The sequence below is a fragment of the Dermacentor albipictus genome, chromosome 2 (genome assembly GCF_038994185.2).
Source record: "Dermacentor albipictus isolate Rhodes 1998 colony chromosome 2, USDA_Dalb.pri_finalv2, whole genome shotgun sequence".
Classification (NCBI taxonomy): domain Eukaryota; kingdom Metazoa; phylum Arthropoda; class Arachnida; order Ixodida; family Ixodidae; genus Dermacentor; species Dermacentor albipictus.
The window spans coordinates 198910578-198922736 of record NC_091822.1 but is presented as its reverse complement, the minus strand read 5'-3'; the positions used below and the strand labels follow the sequence as shown (position 1 = coordinate 198922736).

The 12159-nt window shown below is 46.5% G+C and overlaps 2 protein-coding genes across 2 annotated transcripts in view; one reads left to right on the top strand and one right to left on the bottom strand.

Annotated features, from left to right (window-relative positions):
• The window catches only part of Rim2 (replication in mitochondria 2), a 60636-nt gene extending 49351 nt beyond the window's left edge, over nt 1-11285 (top strand). The window contains exon 7 of the mRNA XM_065435333.1: nt 9286-11285. Within this exon, the coding sequence (XP_065291405.1) occupies nt 9286-9518 (233 nt within the window). The 3' untranslated portion in view covers nt 9519-11285. The remainder of the gene's footprint in view (nt 1-9285) is intronic.
• Swip-1 (EF-hand domain-containing protein D2 homolog Swip-1) overlaps nt 11286-12159 on the bottom strand; it is a 91709-nt gene continuing 90835 nt past the window's right edge. Inside the window, exon 5 of the mRNA XM_065435334.2 lies at nt 11286-11565. The gene's annotated coding sequence lies outside the window, so the exon portion shown is untranslated. The remainder of the gene's footprint in view (nt 11566-12159) is intronic.

Genomic DNA, 12159 nt, shown 5'->3' with positions numbered 1-12159 from the left:
GTTTGATGAATCTGCAAAACGTGCGACAATCTCGGGTGCGTGAAAACTCGAAAGAGCAAAATAAAAATATAATAAAAAGCAATAGCTGACTGGTGAATGCTACGTATCGTTTGAAATTAGGTGCTGTGAAAAACAAAAGTACTGTTTTCTCAAGCATAACTGCGAGTCGGCCTAGTTGGAACAGATTCATCTTAAAACTTTTTTGCGCAAACAAACAGGGACAAAGAATAGAAGAAACTGTTTTCTATTTTCCATGCAAGAAAACACGAGCAAAACTGCGGGACTGCTTCCAGCAGCGGTGAAAGAGGCGCGCTTAGTTTCCATAGCCTTCGCTTCGTAGCCAAGGAAAGTTGTCCGCGAGTGCAGTACTCGGCAATTCCGCTTAACAAAAGGCTCGGCATAATTTGTGCGCGCCTGTGCCCGTGTGACTCTTTGTGCACGCGTACAAAGCTTTGCTGTAGATAGGTTCCAACTCGTTGGATCTGTTGCGTTTTTTTTTTCTTTACTGTCCGTTCGTCTTTATATCCGGCGCCTTAAAATTTCTGTACGTTTACCGTCATTACTGAGGGGTGACCAAATGACATTGTAAAATATGGCCGTACGTACGCGCCCTGTCGAGGTTAACGCGAAGGCCGTCGGCGTGGCGACTCGAGTGCTTATTGCGCAGGCGGGTAGGCCGGATGGCTTCGACGCCGGTTGGCGGAGCGCGACGCCAGCGGTATGCGAGTCGCGACTATCGCCGTGCGCATTTCCCGTGCCGCCGGTGGCCGTGCGCGCAGCCATTTGACGCAGGCGCTCTCCGTCGATCGAGCGCCTCGACGCGCGTCTACGCGCGTCCCGCTCCTCGCGCCACCTCGCGGCTCATAGGGAAGTGCCGGTGGTGGCTTTCCAGTCTTCTTCGCTAGGTGGCGTGCACAGCTACAGTCAGATACAACTCAAGTCTGCAGTGAAACCCCGTCCACACCCCCATAACCGCCAGCCACTGTTCCTCCGTAAGGCTGCAAATAGTTCGTACTCCAAAGTTTTCTCCAAAGCCTCCTCCAAAGTTCTCCAGGGGTGGGGGGGTGGGGGAAGTAGCAGAGCCCCCTCCTGGCGATGCCGAAGTCTATGCCCCCTCCCCTAAAGTGTCATTACCAGAGTTCTGTTACCCACATCATTTGAGGTTTCTTTCACTTGGAATTTTATTGTGGCTGAAAGCTTACTGCATCGTTGTGGCGCAGATGCGCACAGCTTTTAATTCGCACTTTCACTTTATTTCTGCAAATCCTGACAATAAGAGGACAAGCGCATAGTAGCACCACAGCGGCGGTTACCTCATCCGTACTTTTTAATTTCAACATTTTTTTTTTTCACTGTGAAACACCATGCACAAACACAATACGCTTAAACATATACACAGGGCAAAGCATATAGTTTTTCAAGAAAAGAGATAACCTACAAACAATTATTTCTAATGGTATGGATAGCCTGTGCCTGGAGAACGAATATGTTGTATGTTCACATCGCTTCAAATTGCTTTGCGTGTTTTTGTTTTTGTTTTTTTGAATCTTGAAATAACACCTGCAGATTTCATTGACCCCTTCTGCAGAGTATATTATAGACTGCGTGTGAAATGCACGTGAAGGATATGTCTCTCAGTATTACTTATCTTCCTGTAGGCAATTCTAATGATTCATGGAAAAAAGAAAGCTATTGTAATTTTCAACATTTATTTGGGATGGAAACATGGCCACTTCCATGCAGAGGTCCTAAGTGCAGGATATCTATATGTATCATCCACGAAGATTTTAAAATATGCAAATGCCACGTAGCTGGACCGAACAAAAGCAGTGTTTGCCGTCGCTTGGAGATACTCAGATTATTTTTTTGCATTCCGCCTAATTAGATAATTAGTCTCAGTGAATTAATCAACTTCTCAAATACTATAATTAGATGAAAGTCGTCATTGAGAAAATTGTAGGGCAACATGAAAAACTCCCGATACTGCTTTCTGTTGCTCAATATGTGCTACATAGAAGTGTTTTTCCAAGCGTGAAAGAAGCCACGCTACAAGCATAGTGTGATGCACGGACCATGCAAAAAAAAAAATTAGATTACGTGGTCTGCAACACTAGCGGTGCGGAAAGACAGCCCGGGAAAGAAGACGGGGCGTATGAAGTTAGCAGCCATCCCTGCTCGCCTTTTGTCATTGCACCCACCAATGGTTACCAACAATTAGATACTGCCCGCTGTTATGATTGGGGGTTCAATCCCATCGCTCATGATCCGTTGTCAAGATTGGAGTCGGGCATGAATTAGAAGGTAGCTGGCCCATGCCATCGTCCAACTTATCCACGTTGAGGACGTTATGAAGGGAAGGACTGCTTCTCATTGAGAACGAGGAATATGGATTTATTTACAGTATTTATATCAGCCTAACATGACTGTTTAAGAAAGTACATCAGTCTAACATGACTGCTTCAGAGAGAGTGTCCTGAGCAGTTGCACAACAGCGGTTTTTAAACACTCGTTCCCCTCTCGATACCCAGGTGACAGAAACGACCATCTAAGCACCGTAGGCGAGTTGACCAGGCACCGTAGGGGAGAACGAGGCACCGTAGGGGCATTTATTCCCCGAACTGCAGCGCGCCTGCTGGCTGCCCATTGTCTGGCGTCTTGGTCGGCGCATGGGAAGGGGTGTCAGTAGAAGTTCCCACGGCTCAGTAACAATAGTTGGTTCGCCGAGCCCGTTTAGTTACAATGGCGACTTCGTCAAACTCGGCTCCAATGACGGAGAGTCGAGGACGCACGTATTGTTGTTCACACAGTCAACTTAGTCGCGCTGTGGCCAGAGGTGTGCGACGACGCTCCCGGAATGTTGCCGCCATAGTCGCAACTGGGTGGCAAAACTTGCACTGCAGCTGGCCGTTCTTAACACCGCATACCGCGTAAATGTCAGCTGCGCACATTCATTCGCAGCTACGAAGGGGATAGAGGAAATGATGTGCGCGCTTGACCATGTGACCCCCAACTAACCCGAATATTGAGCGCGTGGAAGATAATGCCCATGAAACTGCCATCCTTTTCGGCTCGCTGTTGCGTGCTTTTTCTCGCATCCCCCGATGTATCGGTCGCTCATTCATGTGGCTTTTGGACTTTGATAAGGAGCATCACAGCGGTGACGAGAAATGCAAAACATGTGTCGAGCTCACTTCTACCGCAGCTGCAGACGGCACAATGTGCACTGGCTGCGAACTCAGTACGAGCAGCAACGACAAAGCCAACAGTATACAGGTGGTAGGATGTGCGAGTAGAGCTATGATTGCAGTTCTGGCACCCATTCTCGGCCCAATTCGTCGATGGCATTTTGAATCTCGCAAGGAGCATACAACTCGGGGTACTATCTCGTGCACATACAGCAGCCCTCATGTGCGCCGCGAAGGCAGCGTCGCTCATTGGCATGCGCTTTTCTTTACTCCTTAGTACGCATACGATAAATCTCGAAATGCTAACAATGTGCGAACCGCAGTTTTAAACAATAAATATGCTGTACTTAACAACAGCCGACTTAAGTGCACTAATACCATGTACTACATTCTAGGTACCAATGCTTTGCCGCCAGGCCTTGTCACTTACTGGTTCTTGAAGCTTTCTTTGCCAATTTAAAATTATAATTCCTACTTAAATCATGATCAGCGTCCTGGATTCTGTCACTATAAATTATGGCAATTTCATTTCCATCAATGTCTCGCAATACATTTTGGCCAGTTGTCAGTCCTTTTAAGCATATGGAGGAGACAACATAGTGCTACTAAAGAAAGTATACGAGAATTAAAAGAATGAATAAAGGGAAAATCAGACATCCACCCATTCGTAGCAATTGCTACAAAGGACCGCAGAACTACTACGAGAATTAAAAGAAGTTATGCAGATACCATGCGTTGTGGCAGTTGGTCTACGAAGCTCGCTGTAGTGAATGCCTTAAGTAGGGGTAATTGTTGTTGATGTTGAGGGCGTGTTTAAATTATTCGGTGCTTGGTGCAATACAAGAGTGGTGTTCCCCTTAGGTGCATCACTTGTGTTTGTTCACGTAGTACACGGAACATAGAGTGAGACGTGTTTACCTGAGGCATTGTTGTGGCTCATTGTCCATAGCCTGCGTGAAGGTTAGCACGGTCATTGCCTCACACGGTGCATTGCATCAAGGCGGAAATGTTTAACTCTTAACTGCATTATGCTGCTTTACGTGCCAAAACCAAAATCTGATTATCCGGCACGCTTAGTGGAGGACTCCTGATTAATTTTGGCCGCCTGGGGTTCTGTAATGTGCACCTAAATCTGCAAGCAGTTTTGCATTTCGTCCCCGACCGCCGGGATTGAACTCGCGACCTCGAACAATGCCCTAGCCGCTAAGATACCGCAGTGGGTACAGAAGTGGTTTGCCGGCCAGCCGCTTGCGTAGTATCGTCTTAACGTTGCAGTGTTTTACTGCAGCTCTGCATCTGCGTGCTTTGCATCAGTTCCTCACAGGTTAAATTTGCACCAAGTTTATCTTTCAGAAATAGCAGAAACGTGCAGTACCGTACCTTCAGTTAAACTTCATTCACTGAGTCCTCAACTGTTGCCACATGTATTAGTTGCCTTTCCTTTACTGAAGACACCCCAAATGACCCATGCTTTTTGATGTCACAACGCCACTCTCCCGCACGATGTGGGCGAGGTGTCACAAGCGAAGAGTGGTGAGATTGCTTTGCCACTGCATCGGTGACTGTATGGCATCCAGTTCCAGCCAGTTCAGCCTCTCCTCTCCGGACTGTTGCGCGAGAGCACGAAGACAACCGCTGCCGCATTGCGTCGAGAGGGCACTGTGGCAATTCCCAGTGAGCTCCAGGGGTCATTGTGGCCACGCTTCCCCCCAACGAGGCATGCTTTTCGATGTCGACTATCTCTTCTCCTGCACTTCTACCATACATTATCCACGTCCCGACGTGGTGTGCTAGACAGCGACAGTAGCAGCAGGAGTAGAAAAATAGATAGAAGAGTCAAATAAAGCTTTGCTTTAATGAAGTATAAGTAGTATGGGAAGGGCCAACCAGAGGAGAGAGTCTACATGCAGAATAACTTGCGCCAGGGCTTCCCTTTACCACCTCTGCTCTTATGACGTTCATGACGAAAGAAGAGTCAAGCAGTATAAGGAAGACGGTGTTGTGCTGGTGGAACGTTTTTTTCAGTATAATCGCAAAGATTCAGATTCTGGCAGATATATTGGTGAGGATGGTGGCACTGTAGGATTTTGATTCACTGTAAAGAAATCGGGCCTTACGCTCTTTAATGCCTTGTGATCAGATGGTCATAATATGGAACTGAAATCCCTAGGGTTGAACAATGCGAATACCTAAGGATACGGCGAGAGTGAGCTTCCAGCCCGCCTTCCTTGCTCGCGCATGCGAGATTGAGCCGTGTTCGCCGGCTCACCCTCGCACGCGTTCACTCTCCATATGGCACGCGGCGACGATTTACACCGTAAATGCGCTTGGAGTGTCCATGTAATTGCTATTGCAATAAAAGCGACGAACAAAGTACTAAATCACTGACATTCAAAAGACAATTCGACAAATTTCAGTCTGGGTGACAATCAAGCCGGGCCTCCGGGGTGTGAGAGGAGGCCCGGCTTGACGTTTCCCCGACGCCGTGGTGGATCCACGGTTCTGTTTGACTAAAGATGCGCCTAGTGCGTGCATCATTGGGCACGCGACGGCAGAGCCAATGGGGAGCAAGTACTGTCACGTTTTGAGTGTATAAAATAAAAAGCATTAATGTCCAATTGAATGCCGCTTAGCGGTCCTTCGAGTTATAAACTCCTCACGGGAAAGCGAGCGTGTTGAGACGCTTTGCACATTTTGATTTCGCCTTACCAAGGTGCGGTTAGGATGCAGGCGAGAGCTTGCGTGGGCAAGGAACGCGCAGAAAAACACATTTCACCAAAGGGACTATAATGCTCTCAGAATCCCACACGTAAGCAGTCTTAAGTGTCTCCACCGAATTTGTTTTTCTTTCTGGGTGGTTGTAATTGGGGTTGTGCATTATACGTAAAAATACAGTAGTTTCTTATAACGGATGCACGAATAATATGAGGCAGACAAAAATATGTTTGAGTTAAATGCGTGGGATGGGAAAAATTGCACATAATGGCTCAGCAAGCAGGGGCATACAGAGTGAGGTGGCTTCATTTTGTAACATTATAGCCACATACTACTAGTTGGCTCACATGCTTTTCAGTGTCTGCAATGCCATGCTGAGTGTCTGGCTTTTAGAATCAAATGAGTACCACTGAGAAGAAGAAACTTGGTATTAGAAAACTCGCAGTTTCGCCCGAAAGGCAAAGCGTAGATTGCGATAGCAAATTAGCGGACAGCGATACGAAGCAAGGATAGCAGTTTTATCGGCCGTATAATCTTGTAAACATAGGCACACTAGTTAAATTAAGAAGTATGGTGTCACGCGCGCACAAGCAAGCGTGAACACATTTGAGTCGATGAGCGCGGAAACTCACTGTCAAGGCGCTGGCGTGAGGAAACACAGCAGCAGCTGCAAGCGAAAAAAAATTCATGCTGTCTATCGCTTCAACGAAAAGTAAGTGCTGAAAACAGTACACAGCACGCACAAAGCTACGAACCGCCAACGCGCCTAGGCTCTCTCACTCTGTCCTAAACACTCTCAGGATACGCCTAGACGCCCACAAACCGCCACATGCGCAGTTGCAGCCAAAGTAAACCCCCCCCCCCCCCCCCGGTTTTTCGCAACGTTGGGTGCCTCGCGCACAACAGGGGACGGCGCGCTTCCTGCCCGCGATTGTGGGCTTCCCTTGGATGCCGCCTTCACTCGCACGTACAGCATAGAGCGCATGGCGACGGTGTCATCGCCCTTTGACTTTATACGGAACCTTACGGGGACGGCGGAAGTAAGCTTGGGAGTGTCAAAATAATTGCTATCAGAATAAAAAAAAAAATGTCTTGTCTTTGCTCTGGAAGGCGGTGTTATGGTTTATGATTAGCAGTCATATCCCTCATGGTATTCTGGTCAAAGAAATGAAGTTCAAAATGTTTGCTTACTCAATTCACTAATGCCCATGTGTCATCTCTCTCAGCGCTTTGTAACAAAGTCAGCAGCCAATATTTAATGTGGAAATCCAGTTTCCCAAAACCAGTGCAAAACTGTTTTACAATTTCGGCTGTTTCTGTTTGAACAATCCTCTACACAGTTTAAAAATTTAGACCGGCTAGACCATGTTGTAACTGGTGTTTTTCAGCTCCTCTTTAACCCTTTCATTGCTTCTTTTTGAAAACGTGAACAAGTACTCAAAGCGATAATGTAAGGTAATGCGAGGCATTTGGCAAGGACTTGCAGTCGGAAACTTGGGTGTTCAGCTTAAAATCTGAAGTGCAACCTTGACTAGCGAATAATCAAAGGGCTGTTTGAAGGATGGCTTTAGGGACGCGCAGAAAGACAACAAAAGGGGCAGTGCAGAGAAACATGGGCTGAGCGTGCTTTGAAGTACGGGAGATTAAAAACAAAATCTGATTCGTAAAATGACTGTGGAATGTGGTTCTATGATTTGTTAATAAGAAACGTGGGTTCCAAAGGCTTGCTAATAGGCGCAAAAGAAAATTATTGTCAAGCTACGTGGCATCTGTCACTAGCCTATTTCACAACTGTTGCTCATAATATCCACTCATCCATCTATACATTCATTATAAGTATTAAGGCTATGTCTGTCTTCTATGTAGGGCGCCTTCATGTGCAACAGGCCCCTGCGTAAAGCCGCCTTTCAGGTCTGCCATGCACACATAATAATTCTTGTTTTCTGCGTTTATAGTCTACTCTGATCTATGCGTATTTGTCTGTGTGGAAGTAGCTGAAGTGTATGCTTTATGTCAGCATGAAAACACCGTTTTGTAAACCTTTGCATTGCTGTTCCCCTCTGCCCATGCGCACATTGGCATGATAAACGGAGCATTTTACGTCTATGCAAGTGTTTTTGTGGCAGCACACTAATAACATTTCGGCAGTGCCTGCTTTTTGCATTTTACATTAGTTTATGAGGAAGCATAAAGCAAGAAAGACACTGCCTGCTAACGTAATTTGCAATGACCAGTCTTCAGATCATATTATTTCATCACACTTTATTGTTATATATGAGCTCGTGTACTTTCTCAACCAAGGATAAATGTGTTTGCTGCAACAAAATTTCATTCGTTTTCTGAAATCATGCGCTTTGAAAAATATTTTAATAGAGGATTAAGAGTGGGTATAATGAGTTAATCAAAAATAATGCTAGCTCATTGTATCATACTGTGGGAATGAGTTGGCACTGCGCTGGCTAATTGTACTGATACCTGTGCTGCTGCCTTTTATTTTTATAACTGCCACGTTAAGATCATTTCCTTGCATACCATGTATCACAACCATATTTATTTTGCTTTCTTTGAAGATGAACATTTGCAATTTGTTCTTGCAGTATGTATTAATCTAGTGTGGAGAAGGCACGCTTATTTTTGGATGCAGTGCTATGCTGCTGTTCTCCAGTGAGAGCCACCAGTGCAGTCTTAGATGTGCTACGTTGCTTCATGCAATCAGGGTGACTTGCAAGAGATTGTTGTGCTGCAGGGGATGTGCCGGTGGCTGCCAAGAACGTATGCCAGATTTGCCTTACGTTATGCAGATTGAATGGGGCTGCAGTGGTGAATTTGGCACCCCACATTCGCCCTTTTGATTTGTTTAGGTTCGTTGTGCTGTGCTCTTATACCAGGTGTGCCAGTCTGTGCAACGTTCCTTTGAGAAATATTGATTTTACATTTGTGAAGTCGGCCTATTATACGTTATGCCTCAGTAAAAACATTCGTTATTGCGCAAACCAGAGACCACATCAGCAGGTCAGATGAGTGTTACGTTCGTCTACAGTGTAGGCTATGTCATATGCTTTCGAGAACTGCTAGCAGATGATGATGTAAGGCACATGCCGTGACAATGATCTACATTGGCAAATTTATGTGCTTCGAATGGTTTGGTCTGATGTCGTTTGTTCACTTGTTGGTCGGCACCTGCTAGCCTCCATAACATGATATGGACACCCATCTTGCTCCTCATTCATTCCTTCTCCCAGCTCTGGCTGAAGGAATGTATACCTCAGGCGCCGACCTGTCAGCCCTTATCATCAAACTTGCTTCTCTCTCTCTTCCTCTCTTTTGTATGGCTCCAATGGGACCAAATATATACTTATGTGCTCCCCTTTTTGCTCTGGTGCAGAAGTGGCGAGGACACGGCTACGGCAGGAAGGCGAGAAGTATCGGTCATTCTTCCAGACACTGCTTCTGGTGTGGCGTGAAGAGGGCTACCAGGGCCTGTACCGAGGCCTGGCCACACAGCTTGTGCGTCAGATCCCAAACACGGCCATCATGATGGCCACCTACGAAGCAGTCGTCTACATGCTCTCACCAGCTGTCTACGGCGCCTCTCCTGCGAACTTGGATGATGACTGAATAACTTCCTCGGGGCCCATTGCGCTGCTGCCAGGTGGAGGAGCAGGAAAGGCCCTTGTTGCAGTCCCATGGAACTGCGCAGTGCTTTTTAGGCTCAGCGAGACACTTATCTTCCCACTCTTCTGGGAGAAGTCAATGTATATGATCTGCAGATCTCGAGTGCCGGGGTGCTTTTTTGACCAGAGTGTTTCACTTTAGCAGCACCTTTTACACATTCGTCCATATTTCTGGCATTGCTTTTCTTTCTTTTTTCGTAATTATCTTTGTTAATATCATTTTTTCACCATGTAGGCATCTACAATTTGTCCAAAAAGTGAAGTGGTAAGAACAAAACTCTAAATTACTTAGCGCAGACATTAGTGTTCAATTATTTTTCTCCTTGTTTCTTTTTTTCTTCCTTTTTTTTTTTTCTTTTCTTACTGGATGCCTGTGAACTTTCTGGACACATCCTGAAGGCTTCAGCGTGCCCGAAGTTTTGAGTCAACCGTCATGGATTGCCGTCACTATGTGCACTTTTGTTGGCTTTCCCGTACTCTGGTCAGAATGGCAAGCCCGGCCACCAAAATGGCATCTGTAGCGAATGCACTTTCCCATGCCAAGAATTCATCTACGTGCGAGCGGTGTTTTTTGCTCTTGTACTGTAGAAGGGTTCTGTAGTTTGGAAGGCTTCGGTGTTGTGAACAACCCTTACCTGATTGTGTATGTGTGTGCCTGTGTGCGCGTGATGGCGGGTCTCAGTTCGGTCCACTTGCAGGTGCACTTGTCACAAGCTGTGTGCAAAGCATCCGACTCCTGAAGTACTCGAACAGCCTGCCATTTTCAGTTGTAAATAGTATAAGAGTGGACTGTGGTTCTCTTTGTACATACTTTGTTTGCTATGGTACTAATGTTATTTGTACACTGTTGTATTATTCATAGCGCTAGTTGCTTGTCACATTACTTCATGCTGTGGGGTCATCCTGAAATTGGAAAAAGAAAGGAAAAGGTGTACATTTAAAAAAGATAGTATTGACTAATACAAACGAACATACACGATCGCTAGTGCAAGCTATTTTTTGGTAGCATGTTCAGGGTCAGTAGGTCTTGTAATGCTTGTACGGGCATTATTGAAGCGCCTTGTTTTTTCTCATTATTTGGCAGTGTAAATCATTTGTTCTTGCTGTGCAGTGAAATGTTAGATAAGTTTTACAAATGCAACTGAACACGGGGTTGTGTGCATATAACTGACCACTATATTGCTGCACTTCAGAAAGCTAGCCAAGCAAAGGCTGCAATACAAAGATTGTTCTTTGCAAGTTACCTTGATCAAACAAACAAGAACTTTTGTTCGGGCTTTCGTTACCTGCCTGCAACGGAACTTCGCCTCAATTATTTTGTCAGCCTTGGTTGTAGCATCTCTAAATGTCACGTTGTGCGCCTCTGGCCCTCAGTGTGCCCTGTTTTGCAGCCGTGCTATGCTCGTTCACTGTGGATCATAAGACTGCCGTACGTGAGGCTTTGTTTCGTCAAGTACAAAGGGATGGTTTCGCGCCGGCTGTGTGCAAAGGACTGTGCTAGCCATGTTCGTTGCCGAGATGCTCGTTGAAAGTGCCTTACAGATTTGTAAAGGAAAATATGAAATTAAAAAGATGTAGCACGTGCGTCTGGGGACCAGACAGGCAGGCAAGCCAAACGCGTGTTGGATTTTTTTTCTTTATTGACAACAAACCGCGATGCTTTCGATGTACATCCAAAATATATCTGTTCAATAAAGTGGCAGCAAGTGTATATCTTTTGGTCCTCTCATCTTTATTTACATGCGTATTTACACTCATGTGAAATATATATTAGATACCGTTCAGTGGCCATGCGCTCAGCGCTGCCCGAAGGAACTGATAACGCCGGCGAATCGGCGCTGCAGGGCACGGAGTGCGTTTTGTTTGATTAAAAAATATACTCTCAGAGTCATGTGAAGTACTGAACGCTGACACGGTGTAACAGGTGACTTGTAGCCGAGGCTGGACTGGCGACGAGCTTGTGTGATGGCCGCAGCAGTAGCAGCGCGGTGCTGCACAGAAAAATGAGGCATGTCTTTAAAAAAAGAAACGAGGCATGGCACACATCATATTCGATGCAGTATCAGCTGGTGCAAACGTTGTGCATACCGCGTGGCTGCATCGTATTCTAGCGTGGAAGAAGTACGTGCACAGTGCTTTTGGAGCAAGCGCGCTTGGCGTTCAGTGCGTCGACGCAGTTCGTGTCCAAGCTATGCACAGTCGACGATACTTTACAGCACCGCGCGAGCGCATACTGGCCGACCAGTCGGCGCCTTCTAATGGCGCGAAGCGACGAGATCAGCAAGGGATCTATCGCGGAGGAAGGAAGCTCAGGAGAGGCCCTGACGTCACTCTTTGTGAAGCTAAAGTGAAGCCGGAAGTTGGCTTTGCTCATAGCGTTGCACCGCCTATCGGGCCAGCTGTCCTCTCTTGTTTGCATTTCTCGCGAAACCACGCCGCGCTGCGCGCAACCGTGCTGCTCGGACCCGCGCGCTCCGCAGCAATACTAAACAATCGTTAGCACGTTAGCATGATTCCGCCAAAGTGGGCAAACTTTCCTGCGGATATTCCTTCGTCCGTTGCCATTGCCGTGGCGCGGTACATTG